This window comes from Thermobia domestica, chromosome 6, assembly GCF_964235325.1.
Source record: "Thermobia domestica chromosome 6, izTheDome1.hap1.1, whole genome shotgun sequence".
NCBI lineage: Eukaryota > Metazoa > Arthropoda > Insecta > Zygentoma > Lepismatidae > Thermobia > Thermobia domestica.
In genome coordinates this window covers 163,952,974-163,975,102 of record NC_137459.1, presented here as the reverse complement: position 1 = coordinate 163,975,102, position 22,129 = coordinate 163,952,974, and the positions used below count along the sequence as shown (strand labels likewise).

The 22,129-nt window shown below is 35.7% G+C and overlaps 1 protein-coding gene across 3 annotated transcripts in view; it reads right to left on the bottom strand.

Moving 5' to 3' along the window:
• Positions 1-22,129, bottom strand: part of Ptp69D (Protein tyrosine phosphatase 69D) — a 150,060-nt gene that overhangs the window by 117,641 nt on the left and 10,290 nt on the right. For 2 of the 3 annotated variants that reach the window (XM_081762316.1, XM_081762318.1), the window contains exons 2-4: positions 12,059-12,215; positions 7,792-7,934; positions 2,040-2,175 (exon numbers count right to left, since the gene is read on the bottom strand). In XM_081762316.1, coding sequence (XP_081618442.1) covers positions 2,040-2,175; positions 7,792-7,934; positions 12,059-12,215 — 436 coding nt within the window. The remainder of the gene's footprint in view (positions 1-2,039; positions 2,176-7,791; positions 7,935-12,058; positions 12,216-22,129) is intronic. The other variant, XM_081762317.1, reaches the window with a different exon arrangement.

Sequence of the window (22,129 nt, the reverse complement as noted above, 5' to 3'; positions counted from 1 at the left end):
ATCAATGTTTGAGGTGGCATGAGAAGATTGGGCCTTGATTTTATAATGGTGCGTTGTCTGGTGAATGTTTCGGTGCTTTCCTTGCTGACATCCAGCCATTACTAGCAGATATATTATTCGATCTCTGCCAAAACTTGTGGTTTCAATTGGATGGCAGCGCCGCTTTTGCATTTGCAGAGAAAACAGAACACGATGTTTTTGCAGCGATGGATGGGAAGAAGTTCAACTACATCCTTTCCTCTACGATCTCCAGACTTCACCGGCATGGATTTCTATTTCTAGGGACGGATCAAAGACTGTGTACAAGGAAATTTCAACAACTGCAGCAGTCATGAAATACCGAATATGAATGCTTTCCGAAGCTTTACCACAGCGCGGTTCATCGAACATATACTACCAATGTTGCACGTTGCATTGCCGTTCATGGACATTTTGAACATTTGTAACAAAGAACGGAACTCATACAATCTTATGTATGAAGTAAATGGTTAGTGGAGACATTTGTAAGCTGTCCATGTCACCATTATTATTTTTCTCATCCCGTTCGTATTTCGCTACAGTATTTGTGCTTATGGCACTTTCGATGCTTTACAATTCGGCGCTTATGGCACACGTTGCGATTTCCACTTCATTTTGCAAAAATCACTTTCATATTAAACACCCGTGCGTGATCGTCTGAATTTTGTTATAATACTTGCATTGGTCTTGCAGTCTTTTCCCTGCACTATGTTGTAGCAACAGCTATTGTGAAAGATGTAACATTTAAACGGTGGCCATTTCGCAAACGATGATCCCGAGAGAGATGTTCTTAGATCAAATACCTTTCAATTTAAAACTTTCGAGTGACCCTACAGTACTCAATGACAGGAGACCCTGTGGGACGAATATTACTCTCTAATCAATGTACACTATGGCATTTCGCTATTTTCTTCTTGTTACATGTCTGTTTTCATCCATTTGGTATTTATAACCACTGGATGTTTCATTTGAATGTGCAAGAACTCATATATTTAAATGGTAGCCATTTCGTAAACGGTGCCCCGTGTGATATTTTTGCCTACAAAAGTTGTTTGTGTTTGTATATCAATGATACGTTGTATATCGAATGATATCTTTCCATTTAAAATTTTTGAATGATACCCGGTGACCCATGATGGCGGGCTCTGTGGAAAAACAGCATGCTCCATTCAATGCACTCTTCGGCATTTCCCTATCTCACTTTCAGTTTCATCTTTTTACCTTCAGCCGTTCCTGATTTATAAGCACTGGATGTTTTATCTGGATTTGGATTTGAGTTTAGCGTAAAGTCCAGCAGCGAGACTATATGAGACGTGGACCTCCAGCTTAATGTAGGATCCGAACCACATGAGCTCCCGCCGGGAAGACATGGTTTTATCTGACTATGCAAGAACTCACATTTAAATGGTGGCCACTTCGTAAACGTGTCTTACACGAAAATTTTTCCTACAAAAGTTATTTTTCTTTTTCACGGTCTTTTTACTGGCATATCAAATGCCAATCTTCTCACTTAATATTCTCGAGTGACCGCTCGGTGTTCCATGATAAAGGGCCTGTGAGAAAAACAGCACAATCCACTCAATGCTCCCTATGACATATCTCCAGCTCACTTTGTACGTATGAACATATACAGAAATAAATAAGAGCTAATTACCCATATTTCCTCAAAAGGTCGCCTTCTCACAACTGTGTGTAAGTAATTTTAATACCTTAACTTAAAACGAAACCCTCGAATAGTTAAAGAATCACACCTGCTTAATTCCGTTTCATTTACAGATAGGAACACACACACAACTTTTCAGAGAAAACTGGGTGAACAAGTTTCTTGGATTCCATTTCGAACAAAAATTTTAGACATACACATAGACATAACAGTACGAAGCAGATTCACTGATGGTTACAGTTGGCATTATCGAAATAGGGCACAAAAAATGTTCCCTTATTTTCCATACTGTTGAGCTAATTGTTAACTTCCCTTGACTCCTGTGAAAATTATCAATTTCAAATTCACTTGTACTTACAAGAATACTTCATTGCTATTTTCCTTCTCCCACGTGAAATTTGTGTATGGAGGGTAACCACGAATCCGGCACAGAAGAGTGGCTTTTTCACCAGCTTTCACAACCACATTGTCATTATCTGTTACTTCACCTTTCACTGTAAAAAAAAAAAAAAAAAATATATATATATATATATATATATATATATATATATATATATATATATATATATATAACTTGACAATTTACAAGTAAGTTTTCAATACAGTAAATGAAAATTATCTGAATTAAAGGAAGCAAATCGACTATTAACAATCAAAGCTAAAAGCTTAGTTTACCGCACAAAAATAATTTCATTTTTTATATGATAATCTTTATACCACAAATGTGCTGAAACGTTTTCATAATTAAGAAAACAAGTGTATTCACCACCCGCACATTCAAATCAAATTGGTCTTATATTTAAGGTCAGACCGCATTTCTTGTCGAAGGTATAAAGTGTATTTAAAGCAAAAATTAACAGGTAAAACGAAGGTACAAATAAAACATCCACACAGTGTAACTAAGGAGATATTTACCTTTATTTTATTGAGCTCAAATAGCGATTCTTTGATGTGTCTACTTATGCAATTAATTGAAGCCACTTCTTTCAAAGAGCTTTAAACCACAATGACCAAATTTTGCACGATGACAATAGTCATGGTACATTGGAAGAAATAGGTATTTTCAACCGCAAAATATGTTTGGCAAAGATTACACGCGCTCAAGAGTAAGAGCTTCAGAAGATACTGCAAGAAAGGTGGCGTATTGGTTGTGGTTTGATGTATTTGCCTTCCTGCTACGCTATACAGCGAGATCACCTTCTATCTCCCTGTATTGGCAACACAGCTGGAAAGAACCGGTGTTGCCAATAATAGATTTACTAACTCAGAACAGGTATACTTACTCTACGGAAAATTACAAATTCTTGGCCGGTGTAGAGAAAGATTTGAAGCGAAATGTTTCCGAGCAGTCATATCCTTAAAAAATATTGGACGAAAAAATGTCCGACATAAGTAATCTATCCAAGGCTATTCGATATTGAAAAACTATGCTTTCACATTCGTAGTAACAACCATGTAGATGTCTTTAGAGCAAGATGATCATAATTGATGGTGTTCTTGAGAATTTGTGGTGGAAAAAAACTGACTCATATGTTAGCATTAGTAACCATTCCTTCTCTGTTCAATGGGTCAGAATGTGAGATGGTTATGATCGATCATGTCTCTGACGAATAATGGCCGAAAAACTGCATCTTATATTATCCTTCATTCTTTCAAAATTGAGGTAAAATAGCCAAACTTCGATTTGAATTCAGAAAACTTCAGGCTTTCTTAACTACGTGCTGTAGTTATAGCCACATGTTATTATTGCTTCGTAACATGTCAACTTTTATAAAGAAACAGTTTTATCCTAAGTTAGGTGAAACTTGTTACAACAACTGGCATTCCAGCCCTGAACCATAGTAGACTCAGCTAAGTACTCAACTGTTTTGTGTGTTTAAAAAGTATTGTTGATTCTCGGATCCCAGCGTGAATCAAACGTTCTCGGAAAATTAATGAACATATTTTACTCTTCAAATCTGGCTACAAACAGAATGTTCACAGAATGCTAGCTTAATTCTCACATGCAATCTGAAATTCGATTACCGGTCAGCTTCCAGTCTCGATGTGAAGTACATAAAACATCAACACGAGATATAAACAGGGCCGTGGCGTGGGCGGGGCGACCGGGGCAATCGCCCCGGCGCCGCGACGACAAATCAACAAAATTCAAGAAATTCAAGTTGGTAAATTATTATATTTTTTTTTTTAAATAATGTTAATTCAGGTATTTTAATAAGATCAGGGCACGACTAACTTTATTTATGTATTTATTTCATTAGGACAAGACAACAGGATTAATCCCCAGTTATAGTGTCGTGTACATATTTATCTAACATACACTATAATATATAAACAAATATACGTCGTTTAATTATGCAAAAGTTATTGCCTGACAATTGTTTTGAACTTTTTTTCGGACATTACTAAATGCATCTACTACATGAAATCTAATCATTTCTTTATATGAAGCACACATTCTCCACTTATGTAATGTTAGTTCTTGCTTTTCTACAATAGAATATTCCAAGTTTGCTGTTCTAGTCTTACCTGTTGGGACACGTAATAACACTCCAGAAACTAATTCTATACAGACAATTATACCATTTAATAATTTATGTAAGAACAACAGATCAAATACCCATCTCCTTTTATTTGATGTTTGAAAACTAAAATTCGTTACTAAGTCTTCATAGGGGACATACTTCGGGTAGAAACCGGTTTTCTTGTATGCAAGCATTAAAAAAAATAAATAAAATAAAATAAACTGTATATTTTCTATTGCATCAGAGTATTTAGTGACATTTGGTGTCCAAACAATAAAACAGTATTCTAATTTGGACCTTACATACGAAAAATATAGCCTTATAAATGTTGATTCTTTGTAGAAATCCTGTCCTATCCTATAAATTAAACCTAGGCTTCTATATGCATTACTCGTTATTGCGTCAGCATGTTGAGCAAAGGTTAATTTGCTATAAAATATAACTCCTAGTTCTTTGATAGTATTTGAGGGTAGACAACGAAGTGCCACTTATTGTGTAGGTAAAGCTAATTGGATTTTCTTTCCTCGTAAAAGATACATATTTACATTTGGGCACATTCAGGATTAATTTATTCTTACCACACCATATTTGAACTCTCTGTAAAGCCTGTTGAAGTTTCACGCAGTCATCAATTGAGTCATCCATTTCTAAAACGGCTCTTGTCCACTTACAGAAGATCCCAAGGAACTTTTTTTTTTTTTTTTTTTTTTTTTTTTTTAATGCAGGATCTGCATGTTCTGTAGAACTGTGAATACTTCAGTGTATCCATGAGAAAACTGAACATCCTCACATATTTCCAGTTCTACAAAACGCATCTATCCTAGTTTTTCTCGGTTTTATGGGATTTTCTGTAAATGGACAAGAGCCGTTTTGGAAATGGACGACTCAATTGAACTTACTTTGGAGTACAATTTGAGATCGTCCGCTAAAAAAAAAAAAAGAACTTGAGAAATTTTAATACACAGAGGAATATCATTAATAACAAGAGGAAACAACAGAGGACCTAGATTATATCCTTGAGGGACTCCCGATGCAGTATTGAATTTGAAAATTAACGGTAAAATAAAACATTGTCTAGGACTATTCAACTGAAATTCTCTCCAGCCCTCTTTATATTATTTTATTTTATTTTTTAATCTTGGAATTTAATATTTTGTATCGTTATTTCTATATTCTATGCTATTACTATGTTGATGTGTATCAAGTTCAAAATAAACAAGAATAGCACTCCATTTCAATAATTCAAAAACCATGTTCTCATCAACTTTTATGTTTTAACTAGAAAAGCCATTCACTTAAAAAAAAAAAAAAAAAAAAAAAAATGCCATAACACCAACTTTCTTATCTTGGTGTGATCTTACATTCCATATTTAAATCTAGGAGTACAGAATGAACTCTGGTTCTTTTTCATAACACATTTCGGGGGGAGGGGTGCTGGGAATGCACGCCCCGGGCGCTTACAAGCCACGTGACGGCCCTGGATATAAAAACAATTCACACAATAATAACTTACGTTCTTCATACGGGCACGCAGTTCACAACACAATCTTTATCAGCAAATACAAAATGTCTGTTTAAAACCTTAACACATATATCTGAAGGTGAAAACTGAATTCTAAACCAAAGAACACTTTAACCCATCAACACACGGAAAGATCATGCGTGGCTAAATGGTTATTAGTTTTACCTTTCGTGTCGTATACTGAATTCGATTCGCGGATCATCTTATGTGGTTCCGATCTTACGTTAAAACCTAATTACCTGCATTTCATACACCCATGTTCAAAAAACTATAAACAAACATCCAACCAACATAATCTGTTCAGCCTTATTTTTATTTGAATATTCCTTTTAATACCCAGACTTCCATTAGAATGATGTAATCAACGTTGCGAAGGTGTCGCAAAATTTTGGAAACTTGAACAGAGTATATATGTGTGTAATTTCTCGAACCGTTTCCGCTAAGTTCGATACTTTCCATGACATAATGGATTAATATTACTATCTTTCTCATTTACAAGGGGAAAATCGAAAACCTTTCCGTCCACTGATGTATTGCCATATTCCAAACCATAAACGAAAAAAAAAAAAAAAAGAAAGAAAGAAAGAAAGAAAGAAAAAAAAGAAGATATACAAAATATCTATGCACCGTTTGTCTATGTCTTTCACATAATAGCCACATTTGTTGAGACACTTGTCCAAAAGTATCCCAAGATGTCCGCTGCACAGAAGGTGGCCGGGTGGTCACGGAACCAACAAGAACAACGTTCTGCGTTTCAGTGTCATTCATGAACTTTTGTGCTGCCAGGAACTTTTTCAATGGACCAAAAAGATGGTAATCACTGGCGGCAACCGCCTAGACTGTAAGGAGGGCATTCCATAACCTCTCACCTCTTAAGGCTGAACTTGAGCCATTTATTTGTTTGCCACGTGTGGTTTTGTGTTGTCATGGTGGAAATCCACATCGTCAACATCCTGAATACTCGGACGCATTTTTCTTAATGACTGGTCATAGATGGAAGTGCACGAGAGTAGCCTTTTGTGTTGATGATTACACCTCTTAGCCGGAAATCCACTAGGAATTGTTCCCGACTGTCACAAAACATTTTAAGCATTAGTTTACAAGTCGATGGTGTTATTCCGAATTTCTTCGTTACTGGTGGGCCAGGATGTTTCCACATCATGTTCTGCTGTTTTGACTCAGGAGTATATTACAGTGTCCATGTTTTGTCGCCAGTAATGATAAGATCCACGAGACTGTCGCCCTCTCCGACGAACACTGCAAATGGTTCAGTGACATAAAGATTAACTTGCTCTTGTTGCCATCATTAAGAAGCTTAAGAACCCAGCGACATGGCACCTTGTGATATCCCAACTAATCGTGGATGTCATAAACACTATCATAGGAAACGTCAAGCTCCCTGGTAATGTCCTTTAGATAAACACATCGATCCGCTTAAACCATTTTATTAACACGTGTAATGTTGTCCGGTGTCAGCGAGGAACGAGGTCGGCCCGATCGCTTATTGTTCTGTACTGCGATGGAAGAAATCAGAATTTACACTGGGGTCGTTCCAAGAAAACCCTACCACATCCGTTGCATATCTCGATTTTGTATTAAAATGTACTACATCCTCGGGGGGAAAAAATGCAAAGACTTTTCGATTTTCCCTCGTAGAAGTCTTGCAGTTCTGAAAGTAAACATTTGAAGTCCAATATTCATTCGTGAAATGGTTTGCTTTTCTCTTCGTGCTTGCATACGGCCGTATGGGTAATATGCAGCAATATTAACTCACTTAGTACAAATATTAATTTTTAATCTTGACTTTAAAAACTGACATAAGATAATATGGAAACAGGTCAAGATAAAGCGCCTAACTTGTATTTCAGTCATGTTCTGAATTATAATGTTCTTAATCTTACACCAGATTCTTATGATAATTACTTCGAGATAAATAAATCTTAAACCAAATTACATCTTTAAAAATGCGTACACAAAACATTATCAAATAACAAGAAAACAAAGCTACGAAAGAACCAACTGATAAAATGCTTTCAACTATACATATAATGTACTGCACTTACCAGTAAATTTCAACTCTCTGACTTCGAACAACTCCTCCGTATGGCACGAATAGTTTCCAGCATCTATTACCCTAAAGCAGACTATATTTAAAATTGATGAAAGACTATGTTCTTCTTCATTTCTATCGCTTTTGATCACAATTCTAGAAAAGGATAGAAAGTTTATTTGTTTACGATTACATAGAAATTACAGAAATGTTACTAATACTAGTACCAACTACTAATACTAGTTCTTATTTAATACTAGTACCAACTACCCACTTCGCTGGGTTAAATGAAGAAAAATTGTAATGTGTTCCGTTAGTCACTATTTACTATTACTAAAGCGCTCTCTGATATCGGTCATTTTCGATGAATTTTATATTTCCCTCTCCTCCTCTCCCCGACGTGGCTTGGCTAAATTTAGATTTAAACGGCATCGAAAATGTAACTGTTCTTGACAGCGACCCAGAAAGCTACGGATTCGACACTGGTATTGGTAATTTCGATCATGTTTAAATATATTTCCTTCCCCCTCCCCCAAGTTGCAGGTCTGAATTTGAATTTAAATGGCATCAGAAGTGTCATTGTTCATCTCACGACCCCAAAACGTATGGTTTTGGCACTAACATCTGTCATTTTCGATTATTTATAAATGTTCTTCTCCTCCCCTAAGTTGCACCATCAACGTGATATAACAAAACAATTTCAGGTCTAAACCTCATCTATGATGAAACTTTCATCGAGATCGGTCGGGTTGTTGAAGAGTGATGAAATCCTACACAGTTGCCTTAATTATATATATATATATATATATATATATATATATATATATATATATATATATATATATATATATCCCTCCTTCCCCTCCCCTAGGTTGAACCGTCAAAGTAGAATAACAAAAATCATCACAGGCCCGAACCTCATCTATGCTGAAAATTTGATCGAAAGCGGTCGGATGGTTTAAGAGTAAAGTGTTATATATTTTTATATATCCTCCCTTAACTTCCTTCTCCTAAGTTCTACCGTCAAAGTGATATAACAAAAACCATCCCAGGACCGAACCTCATCTATGTTGAAAATTTGATCGAGATCGGTCGGGTGGTTCAAAAGTTATTAAGTTTTATTTATTTTTATATGTCTCCCCTCCTCTTTCCCTCCCCAAAGTTGCACCATCAAAGCGATATTACAGAAACCATCTCAGGCCCGAACTTCATCCATGTTGATAATTTGATCGAAATCGGTCGGGTGGTTCAAGAGTTATTAAGTTGTATTTATTTTTTCTTCTAACCCCCCCCCCCTCCCCGAACTTCTGAAGTTAAAGTGAATAGCTAAAAACACTCCCAGGCCATAACTGCATCTTTGTCGAAAATTTGTTCGAAATCGGTCGGGCGGTTCAAGAGATTAGGAGTCACAAACATAGTCACTTCTAATTTTATAACATAGATTCACATTTCATCAAGGAAAAGAATTAAACTGTAACTCCAAATTGAGATATACAACTTAAAGCCTATGGTAGATCATTTGATCTTATTTAAGAAGGCATTAGGGTCCAGTAATAGAACTACCACTTTTCTGCCTGGGATCCCTGGTTCAATCCAGCCACGTGAGCTTCTGGTGGTAAACATTGTGTCTGCCCGTTTCCTCTAACATTGTCATATCAACAATTCTCCACAATAATTTATTAGCGTATTTAATCCATCCCATTTCCCAATTATAGAAAATCTGTTGTATGTCGAAAGTTACTTTTTCTTTACTGTATTTGTATTCCTTGATAGTATGAAGCTTGAAAGAATCGGAAATAAAGCTTAATGAACAATCCAAGCAAGTTAACAATCTGTTGCACTATCTTTCTTAGAAAAGTCTGAGGAAATGCGGAAAGAAAATTATTATTATTAATAGCGATCGTGTGCATTGTTAAAGCATTGTGCATTGTGTCTCATTAATTTAACGCCATAACATACGAGTAAGTCTATAATTTCTAGCAAAACACAAACAATGTTCAACAAACATCTGAGTGTGTTTAATAAATATTCAAGAAAATGTATTATATAAAATTGAGGAAGACGTGCTCCCTCATTACTGGCTCATTTCAAATGCAGGTAATTGGAACGTTGGGACGATTGGAAATTCTCACCAAAACGGTAGATCAGATTCGATAAAAATGTATACCTTACGAAAGTAACCATATAAGTTCAACAGGGTGGCCCAAAAGTAGGTATACACCCCTGCATTGATCAAGTATAACATTCCAGTTTATGAGTTTATTTGCTTCGGCTCTTTCGAGCTGAAGATGTAAGTAAAAACACAGTAAGAACAAATAGGAAAGAAACTAAGTCTACCTGATGGATAACAATAAGAAATGATATAAAATGCAATGAGCTGATTAGTACGGTTCTGCATACCTACTTTTGGGCCACCCTGTACATTTAAATCTTCACGGAAGGGGGTCGACTGAAACCTGATATCGACTGACTTCAAGTTCAGATTATGTCAAAACTTCAATAAATACATACACCATATAGTGTTAAAACCGAATATTTTCGAAAGTTATCATAGAACATACTTTTCTTTTTTAAACCTTTGGGGTGGAAGAGGGATATCATTCTCTAGTTTTCGATTTATTTTAAACCCAAGTGGTAGTAATAATTGTGGAGACTCAAAAGGTATACATTACTTCCATGAAAAAAGCATATATGATTTTTACGAAACATGTCTTGGACATTTTTTTTCTTCTTTAAATCTGAGAAGGTGAATGTTGAGGAGTAATCCATACCATATTAGCAGGCTAAACTCACCGCTCATTCTGGACCGATTTTAATCGCAAGCACAGAAGATTAAGGAAAAAAGTTAAAGAAAGAAAATATAAATAATATTGTGTCAAAACGAATTTTATATAGGTTACCGTGAAATTATATATATATATATATATATATATATATATATATATATACACTTATATATATATATATATATATATATATATATATATATATATATATATATATATATTATCGGGAAAGGGGATAATGCCAATACTTGATTCTTTACTGACCTCATTCAGCTTCATGCAGAGTGAATAATTGTGAAGCCTTAAATAGCATGTATTATATACTATACTAAATTCGAACAGTTATAACGGAAATTATCGCGAAACATTTTTAGTAAATGAGAAGAAGTTTATACTATATGAGGGGACTCAATTTACAGCTCATTCCTGAGGGATTTTAGTTCCAACCACTGAGCATTACGGAAAAGGGTTGTGCCTTATATTGTATCAAAACTGAATGAATTTTAGAAAATTTTATCCTTGGAACTCGAAAAGAAATCAAGAGGGAAGGCGGGGCGATAAAGTAAACCCATTTCCTTATTCGTTACTGGTTTAACATCATGCAGAGGGGTGATTGGGAGGTTCCAAAGAAAATGAACGATATATTAAGCCAAAACCTTACACCTTTTAAACGAAATTAATAATGGAACATCATTTTCCAATTGAGAGGGGGTGGCCAAATTCACATACTTTCATTCTTGGCAGATTTTTTAACGTCAAGTTCGGGGATATTTAAAATGTCAGAAATAAAATATGCACTAAATTACATCAAAACCATTTTTTAAACAATGTAATTTACATTGGGAAACTGTCCTTTCAGCCTTAATATGAGGTGGATTTCAGCCCCTTTTACCTCCTCCCTTATACTTGATGGATTGCAACCCCAAACAACAGGATTATTGCTGCGAGTGGAAGGATGGCACACTACGCTTCATTAAAACCGGATAAGTTTTATATGTTATTGCGGAATCGACAGATGGACAGATACACAAAAGCCAATCGAGTGGAATGGTTTTATAAATATCTTAGTTTTGCATCACAAAATAGGAAACAAATTGGAAATTGAAAATATGTAACAACTAAGGTGTACAGGAACAAACGACACTTGTTTTCACTAAAGTAGAAAAATCAAGATGCCTACTATTCGCTTTTTAAAGAATTTTGAAACTGGGCTAAGATCCTGAGTTCAAAAACCGTAACTCTTTTCAACAGAATAATAGTAATTAATGGATTAATATTTTTAATCTAAGTAAGCAATTAATAGAAGACTGAAGCTGGTCAACCATAAATATCGCTTTATGCATGTCTTCAAAATTTATAATTTGCATTTCATTTTATAATAAGCATTTCAAACCTTAAATCAGTACTAATTTAAAATCCGTGCTTGTAATCACAATAACATTTACATGATCACAAATTCAAAATAGTCCTTGGTATGAAGCAAAATTATCTTACCTTTCATCACTGCCATCGGTGATGTTTACACCGTTAAGACTCCACCACACTTGGCTATCCTCAGGTTTCACATCACAGGTTAGTGTAACATTATCACAAAACTCTCCATCGCCACGACTAACATCTAAATTAAGGATTTCAGTCTTTGGAATATCTGCTGAAACATTTAGATTTATATGTTAGTTGTTTTACAATGATTATTCTACAACATGTAATTATATTAGATTTTCTTTTTTTAACTATTTTTCTAAAGAATAAGTAAAGTTATACTTCATGCCTTCCTTGATCTTAGCAACAAGCAATTTCTATAATGCATTTTTAACATTGGTGAAGCAAAATATTTACCAGACCTGCTTCGGCGGAAGAGGCCGGGATTAGACTCCTAGTGGGAGTTCATGTATCTCAGGTGTCACATTAATGTAAGCAAATAATGTTATTTTGTGTGTCCTCCTAGCAATAATTTAACTGATCCAACTAGCAATTCTCGAGGACCTTTAGGTTCAAGTCAAGATAAACCTAGCATTCATTAATCTACATCTCAGGTCAATAGATATTTTTAATTACTATAATCATGTGTGGGTTGGCATTACAAAACAGCTTAAAAAGAGAGATTGTTCCTCATCACTTCTTTTCAATTTTGCTTATCTCTACCAGTTGGAACTTTAGTTATTGTTGCCTAGTTTCACGAACGTAACTAAGAACATTTGACACATATTCCCATCGCAAACTTGTTCAGAGATAACTTCTGACACATATCCTTCTTATATACTACTCGGAACGTTAAAAATACAATACACAATATTACAATACAGTAACACCAGATAAATGAATGCTAAATAATTTTCGCACTTAATTGTTTCAACTTCACATTAATAACACCAGAGGAGCCTGTATATTACGGAGGTGGTCAATTCTGTAATTCCTTTCGTCAGCGTGCCCTTCTGCGACCAAGTAATTAGTGCGGGTATCACGTGTTCGACTCACAGTGGGAGTGCTTGACTCAGACACAATCCTGACTAGTGATTCGAATCCCACTTTAAGAAACTGGCTTGGTTCCATATAGCTTGGTGATAAAATAAATAAATAAAATTTTAAAAAATTAAAAAAACTGTAAAACAAATCCTTTTCCCGTGCTAGATTTCGATTGTATGAGGTAAAAAGATCCCTACGTCAAATTTCGTGTCTTTATAACAAACATATAATGGTAAAACTTTCTCTTCCCTTCGATGTCAAATTTGCGCAACTTGTGCTAGTGAACAATACGTAAACAGAACGCATTCTGTGTATAGAAAGTGCATTATACCAAATGTTATATCGTACGTCAAGCGGTTCAAAAACACCTTCAACCCGGTTAGTCATACTGAATTCAAGTAAACTGATGAGTCTTCTAGCCCAGAGTTTGAAATAAACGATTATAGTGAAAAATTTTAACCTTTACCCTCCTAATTTTCACAAAACTCTTGTCTGTCCACAATCTGAAATCTGAGGGCAATTGTACAAAAATTGATAACTGTTAGATCAAAGGCTTTCAGAGATCTAATCAAAGGTGAGAAAATTCTTACACTTTCTTCCCATTAGGGATCGGATTTACGAAGATCCCGTCTTACCCTTAGTCTGAGGTTTCGAGACAATATCTGTATAAAACTTAAATCCTATATACAATGGCTTTAGAGATTTGATCATAACTGAACAGTAGATTTACTCTTTCATAGATATAAATTTAAGCAAACAACGTCCACGAACATTTTTCAGGTAATTCTTATTAATCACCACTATATTCTTTCTGTAAGTTAACGTCAGTATATACAACGTAAAATAAAATGTACTTACAGGATTATTTAAATCATATACATGATGAAAAACACTAAACAGAAATATTGAGCTTTCAAGCTACAAAAGTCCCATCGTCGAGTGTATAGAAGAGAGAACAGAAAACATAGATATCGAAAACTATCCGTGTATATTAGTAGTCTACCGTTTTGAATGTTATCAGGGAAGAACTAGCTACTCTCTGAGAACAGTACAACGATCCTTTCATTACAATATTAACATTTTTCTGTAAACTTTTACTTTGACTGGTTACTCACTTTTCCTCAAAACACTGAAAATGGTAGACGGATGAATGACACACGTTACGGTTCGCTTTTGGACTCTGTAATTTTGTCTCTCTTGTGTACACTCCAACAACGAGTAGTTAGTAGCTTGAAAGCTTGGTGTACAATGTCTCACTCAGCCATCTGATTTAGATATTTATAAAATAATAAAATAAAAGTCATGTGGAAACTATACATACTATTTACAAAAGACAAACATACCAATATTATCTAGTGCTAAGTGCTAATTCTTAATAGTAAATACGCACGTTAATAGATGTCGTTATCTGCCAGCCTGAAGTCAACAAATGTCGCAAACAGTTACTAATTTTAAAATATTGTGACAATTTAATTGCTACTTAAACACTGCATTGTTTCAATTGAATTACTTCAAACTAGGACATGAGTCGTAACCCTATTTAGATCTGAGCTTTAATATTTGAATGGACCGGATGTACGTTAGTGAGCAAATTTAAAGAAAGAAGAGAAAAAAAATGTTAAATGTAACCAGAGCTTTTAATTAAGCACGACTTTAACCTATAGTGTACAGCGGGTCAAAGGATCGGGCGCAACTAGTCAACCTTAGCTTGACAATAAAATCTGTTCATCACGTAATCTTTTTTCCCCCTTACATGCATAATTCCCTTTATCCTGATTTGAGAAGCAGTGGCAATCATTAAGAGCGCCAGGTTGGCAGGCGTATTAACTCACTGCTGCGCTTCACTATGTTCTATTTATTCAGATAAAATTTTAAGACTCAGTGAAGGACCAGATTTGTACGAAATCTTTGAACTTAACATCTCACGATTATGCCCTTGAGAATAAGAGGGACGGATGATTAAGGCAAGTGAGTGATGGTGGGGAAATTGCTCGAATGAGAATGTGAGAGGAAACGGGAGTACCCCGAGAAAACCCATGGACACGATGTTGTCCACCACAAACATAACTGGCCGAGGATCGAACCAGGGACCCTACTCACCAGAGGTAAGCAACCCCCATTTTCTTTGTATGAAATGACATTGTCAATCGAATAACAGACTGAAGTTCACCCTCGAACGAGAATTTGATAACTGTCTTCGTTTTTCAGATTTACTGATTACCCAATCGCACAATAAATTTATAACAAAAGTATATCGAAAACAAACTGCAGGCACTACTTACACAAAACAACACTCAGTCCATCCACCAGTGTATAAGGTCAATATTTCGAGAATTTCTTTCGTATGGCATTATTAATTTGTAATTGTCCGAATTATCTCGATGAAGAAATCCAGTTTTTATATCAAATAGGACAAAAAAAAAAAAAAAAAGTTGTAAGTTGTGTAACTTACATAGGTGGTTTAATCAAACATGCAAATCGGTGCAACTCCCTAAAACAGGTATTCCCAAAGAAGCAAAGAAGTACTTCAAACGAATACTTTGTAGATTTACTAAAAGTAATGGCAATAAATTCTGGGAACGATAAAAATACTTTAGTTTAAACGATTAATAGAGTAGTAATAAATGTACGAAATCTTAATTCCAAGGAATTATCATTTACAGCTTAAATACAGATTACAATTTCAGTTACTCTTTCCCCAGGTCTATTGGCTAGCGCACGTGCCTTTATTGCACGGTATCCGAAGTTTCACTCTCGGTAGCTAAGCACTAAATGCACTTCGGTGATTCGGATTTCAACTGTAGATCCATGTGCCATAGCCTGGAAGCTGAAAAAGAGGTCACAGTGGTTCAGCGGTAGAAAACTCGCCTCTAGTGCGTGGAGTCTAGTTTGGTTCCAGTTGGCGTCAACTGGGCAAACACTACGTGTATGGGTTTTCTTGGGGTTTTATAGTTTCCCTTACTTCCTTTATTTCAGTATTTCATTCATCATCATTATCACAGTCTTCTTTAGCCTACAAGTCATAATCGTTAGACGTAAAACTAAAATATATCATTTCATTTGCGGCACTGAAAAGGAACAGTAAGTCTGAACAAGCAAAATTTCAGACAGTCACATATTTCTGGAGCTAAAGTCATATTTTATCGAAAGCTTAAGCCGTAAACATATTTAGTCGCATATTGCATGTATAAAAAGTATTTAATGGAGCAGTCGAGTTGATCGTGACGGGGACAAATAGCCTCACTGCTGACATCCCCATTAAACTTACTCAATCAATCAATAAAAAGTATTTAGAATTAATAGGAGGAAGCAGCCATGACATACAAAGTGACAAAAATGCACGACAGGACTGAGACCAGGGTTGTTGGAATTTTCCCCAGCTTAAAATTCCCGTTTTTTTTTGGGGGGGGGGTAAACCCACAAAAAAAAAACACAATAGAACCCAAAAAAGCCCACCTCAAAAAACATACTTCAAAACATGGATTGAAATAATAACCTTAATGTGATCATAATTACTGTCTTTAATTGTACTTATTAGTATGTAGTTACTATCAAAATTGGCTTAAAATGTGTGTTTATCACCAGAACAGAGTACCACTGAAAACAAAAAAGGTTTGGAAATCACGCATATCAAGTTTTGTTTGCACTCGATCAATTATTTTGTAACAGTGTTCAACTGTAATCTATTATATAAAAGAGAACGCACAAATCCTTTGTTACCTCATCACGCTAATACGGCTGAACCAATTTCTTTTATTTTTGGGGGGTTATTAGGATTTGGACCCTAGATGGTTTTTATCATATCACTTTAATTTTTAATTACCAGTGTCTTGAGATAATTGACCATTCAAGTGTCCATAACGTACAAATCCTTTGTTAGTTCATCATAGGTAAAAATAAACGTATTTATATGCAACCCGCATGACCGTGTCACTCGGCGGGTTAACATAAATGACAGGCGATATAATGTTAACATTTACTGCAATCTACTATGGTTTTTATCATATCACTTGAAAGCGAAAACTTCCGGGGTGACCGCAGCGAAGCGGGGCGGGTTAACATAAATGACAGGCGATATAATGTTAACATTTACTGCAATCTTCTATGGTTTTTATCATATCACTTGAAAGCGAAAAAGTAAAAATTATCTAAGTAACAAAGTTTATTGCGTTCCGGGGTGACCGCAGCGAAGCGGGGTGAACGCTGCTAGTCTATATATATAAAAGAGAACGCACAAATCCTTTGTTACCTCATCACGCTAATACGGCTGAACCAATTTCTTTTATTTTTGGGGGGTTATTAGGATTTGGACCCTAGATGGTTTTTATCATATCACTTTAATTTTTAATTACCAGTGTCTTGAGATAATTGACCATTCAAGTGTCCATAACGTACAAATCCTTTGTTAGTTCATCATAGGTAAAAATAAACGTATTTATATGCAACCCGCATGACCGTGTCACTCGGCGGGTTAACATAAATGACAGGCGATATAATGCTAACATTTACTGCAATCTACTATGGTTTTTATCATATCACTTGAAAGCGAAAACTTCCGGGGTGACCGCAGCGAAGCGGGGCGGGTTAACATAAATGACAGGCGATATAATGTTAACATTTACTGCAATCTTCTATGGTTTTTATCATATCACTTGAAAGCGAAAAAGTAAAAATTATCTAAGTAACAAAGTTTATTGCGTTCCGGGGTGACCGCAGCGAAGCGGGGTGAACGCTGCTAGTCTATATATATAAAAGAGAACGCACAAATCCTTTGTTACCTCATCACGCTAATACGGCTGAACCAATTTCTTTTATTTTTGGGGGGTTATTAGGATTTGGACCCTAGATGGTTTTTATCATATCACTTTAATTTTTAATTACCAGTGTCTTGAGATAATTGACCATTCAAGTGTCCATAACGTACAAATCCTTTGTTAGTTCATCATAGGTAAAAATAAACGTATTTACATGCAACCCGCATGACCGTGTCACTCGGCGGGTTAACATAAATGACAGGCGATATAATGTTAACATTTACTGCAATCTACTATGTTTTTTATCATATCACTTGAAAGCGAAAACTTCCGGGGTGACCGCAGCGAAGCGGGGCGGGTTAACATAAATGACAGGCGATATAATGTTAACATTTACTGCAATCTTCTATGGTTTTTATCATATCACTTGAAAGCGAAAAAGTAAAAATTATCTAAGTAACAAAGTTTATTGCGTTCCGGGGTGACCGCAGCGAAGCGGGGTGAACGCTGCTAGTCTATTTATATAAAAGTGAAAAGAATTTTATTTGTGCTTACATTACTGGGAAACGGTTCAACTGTTTGGAATGGATTTTTGGATGTAGTTACCATGTACCTCGGACTGGGTTTTTAATCATGTTTTACGAGGTTGCGGGGAAGGGGGGTCAATATATATGTGTGTGTGGGTCAATATATATGTGTGAAGAATATATATGAAGAATTTAGTATGTCTCAATCTTTTCAAGTGAGGAAAGTGAAAGTAAGTGGACCTGTGTTCCAACGTTATTGAAAATTTCCATTTTAGGTGGGAAAGGGGATCACTTTCTATAATTTGAAAACGATGTTGCCTGTTGTTTCTGATCATATCACGGAGAAACGGTTAAGCAGTTTGAAATTAATTTTTGAACATTTAATACGACCAAGAGCAGGGTTTTCATAACATTACTTTGATCCTAGGGGAAGGAACTCGGTATATGCACTCCTCATTAAAAATAAGGGGTCATGTCACCTCCTGTTTTTGAAGAGAAGAAAGAGAGCGTTTTCCATAATTTCTTTCTTCACATTTAAAATAAGTTTTTCAACATAGTTGGTACCTACCTTGAGGGATCTTATCATGTAACTTTCCTTAATAAAGACCACATTCTAAGGGAGAAAGGGGTTCAAGATTCATACCAAAAACAGAATAAATTACCTGAGACAACACTTTCATTGATGTGTGTATGGTAAGGGAGAGAGGGGTCAGATATTTACCATGAACCTAATTATCCCCGTACAAAGAATGGGCATTTCAGGTAATATGGAATAAGAAATAATACTGCTACATTTCCAAAATTACTAAAGATGTACCTCTATCTTCTCAACACTACCGACAATCAGATTGTGAAACTCCCTAATTCTTCTTGCTTATGTAGTGAAGTATATGAAGCACAGTGTAATTACACTGGCCAACATGATTTTTACCTTCGGGAAAATAATAGTTGATTCTGAATGATTTTGGTGAGTACAAAGCGAAAATGATAATTTATGCATATCACGTCACAGTTCTGAGATATTGCATGAAATATATTTCGCTCACACATGTAATTTATTGAAATGAAGAACGTAAAATAAGCCCAGTTAACCGTCAAGAATTGAAGAGTGGAAGTTTAGAATACTTTGCCATAAGGACATTGAGCCTCTCAGAGCCCTCTTCTCTCTCTTTTCTTTTTTCCAAATAGATTACAATTATGTAGTGTTGCCAACAACGTTAACAATAATGTCACTAAACATACTGCGAAAAGTAGCTAGAAACCTAAATTGTAATGGAAATAATGCTAGTTTTATTCGCTATACGACATTTCGAAAGTCACTAAGCTAAATCCCTAGTTTAACAATGGTAATCGAAACAAATCTTGTCCCTAAAATATATTATCAAATAGCTACATTTAGCGACAAAATTCATAAATTGGCAACACTAAGAGCGATTGCACACGTCCCCAGCAATGCCGGGTCCGGTTCCGACAATGCCGGCGATGGAATCGGCAGCTATGTAATCAAATGGTAGCTTGCAGATATTTTCCGTTCCGGCAAAAAAGCCGGTGGAACTCCCGGGACCGGCAAATGCAGTCAGCCTAGCCGCCGACAATGTCGGTGTCGGCTCCGGTTTTGTCTGCGGCAATGCTTTCTTATTCATGATGCACACGCAGCCGGTAATGCCAGAGCCGGCTTGCTGATAGGTTTCTTCAATCTAGCTACAGTGAGTGAGTGGCAAGGCATTGTGTATTCTTGTTTCTTTTCCTGTATTTGGATTTTTTGTTTACTTCAGTTTTTTTCTGTTATTTTCTTTTTTCACATCACTTCAATATATAATGAAGAATGAAATAATCAAAATGGCTGTAAGGTACCACAAATATAGCGGCTTGCTATTTACATAAATTCTCAGCAAGATAAATTCGGATCTTGTTTGAATTACCTAACTACGGCAACGCGGAAAGTGAGTTTCACAGATGTATGTATGGGTATTAATTTATCATCTTCTACAGCCGAAACTTACTTAAACGATTTAAACAAAGGGGTCGTTGGATTCGTTTTGATAGAGAATATGTCTTAGCATATATGAAGTCATAATAAAAAAATCAACATGGCAGAAATGAACAAAATGGAGATATGAAGAAATTATGAATCTAAGATAGTTGCCCAGTGTTTACCCTGTTAATTATACAACCCAGGATGTACGGAATGAATAACCTTCATAATAAGAAAACAAGGGTTTAAATCTCCCTCATAATCGAATAAGTAGGCATTCCCAAGCATAACAAAGGTTGCAGGAATGCAGGATCTCATTTATGTATCTTGGCGCTGAATATGGTTACTAATTCGTTGTACTAGGAAATCGAACGTTTGTTTAGACATGCGAAAGTAATTAATTAAAAAATTTCAAATCATATTTCCGCAGCTTTTCATATCATGTATTAAAACGAACCTTTCACATGACGCACTGTCAACAATGGATGGATCCAAATATTTCTAGTGCTGCTTTGTTCCTTCTTTCTTCGCCGTAAATACAGCTATGCAAGGAGATATCGTTTGTTTATTGCTGGACTGATGTTCTCTCCTTCACAGTCAAACTCAAACTACTACTCGGCACCGGCATTACCGGGATGTATGTGCAAAGCAGCGCCGGAACCGGTTTTGCCGACTGCGTGTGGAAAGCAGCCGCGGTTCCGGTTCCGGCATTGCTGGGGACGTGTGCAGATGCTGTAATTGTAAGCCCTTTAGGTTATGAAAATGTATTTCGTCACTCGCGCCGCATATCACTATGTATTTTCGTTCCTATAGTCCATCGATGATTCAAAGTGAGAAAACCTATGCCCCATCGTCTTATCGTGTTCCCCTTCCCTTGTATTTAAAAAAAAAAAAAAAGAAAAAAAAAACCTGTGTGAGGTGTCAGGATTCAGAGTTGTTCACAAGATCTCTAACGCGTGGCAGTGTTTTGTTGACAAAATCTCTTCCCGCCTGTATTGTTTAAGTGTATTTGAAGCATATTTTAGAAATCAAGTGAGTTATTGATCAGGGTGTCTACTAAATGTTCATTTTCAAATTCCAGGTTTTATCAAGGTTTTCAAGGTTTATTTTCCTTTTTTTCCAGGTCTATTCAGTAGAGTGACATTTATTGTTACACGTACAAGTTGATGCAATTTTATATAGTTCTGAACAAAAACTGGTTATAATTAGAGAATGCATATGGCAAGTAATAGTTTCTTTAAGTGACAAGATGAAAAGAAAAAAATGACTGAAATGTAGGTTCTCAAACCATTTTACACAAGAAAATGTTGAATTAAAATATACCCTACCAGAGGGCCAGTTGAGAAAAATGTGCAATAGCTTTAAATATCCTAATATAAGAATACTATACAGGGGTGAACCTTAATTAAACCGACAAACTTCGGGAAATGATTCTCGGCACCCAAACAAGAAAAAAAATCCTCTTTAACTCTTCTCCAGGGCGCATAGTTTCCGAGCTAAAAGGTGCCCAAAGTGTGGGAAAATGAACTTCCGATGCCTATATTTCAAAAATTATCGAAAGTAGAGAGTGCTGCTTAAAATCTCACAAAGGAAATCATATGTTCAGAACAGATAAGACTTCTTTAAAGAGATATTAAGCTGCACTCTCTACGTTGGATAGGTTTGGAAATATAGGCCTCGGAAGTTCATTTTTCCACACTTTCGGCACCTTGTAGCTCCAAAACTATGTACCGTGGAGAAAAGTTAGAGGAATTTTTTTCTTGTTTCGGGCTCGGGAATCACCTCCCGAAGTTTATCGGTTTAGTTAAGGTTCACCCTGTATAATAGTAAATTTCCGTCAAAA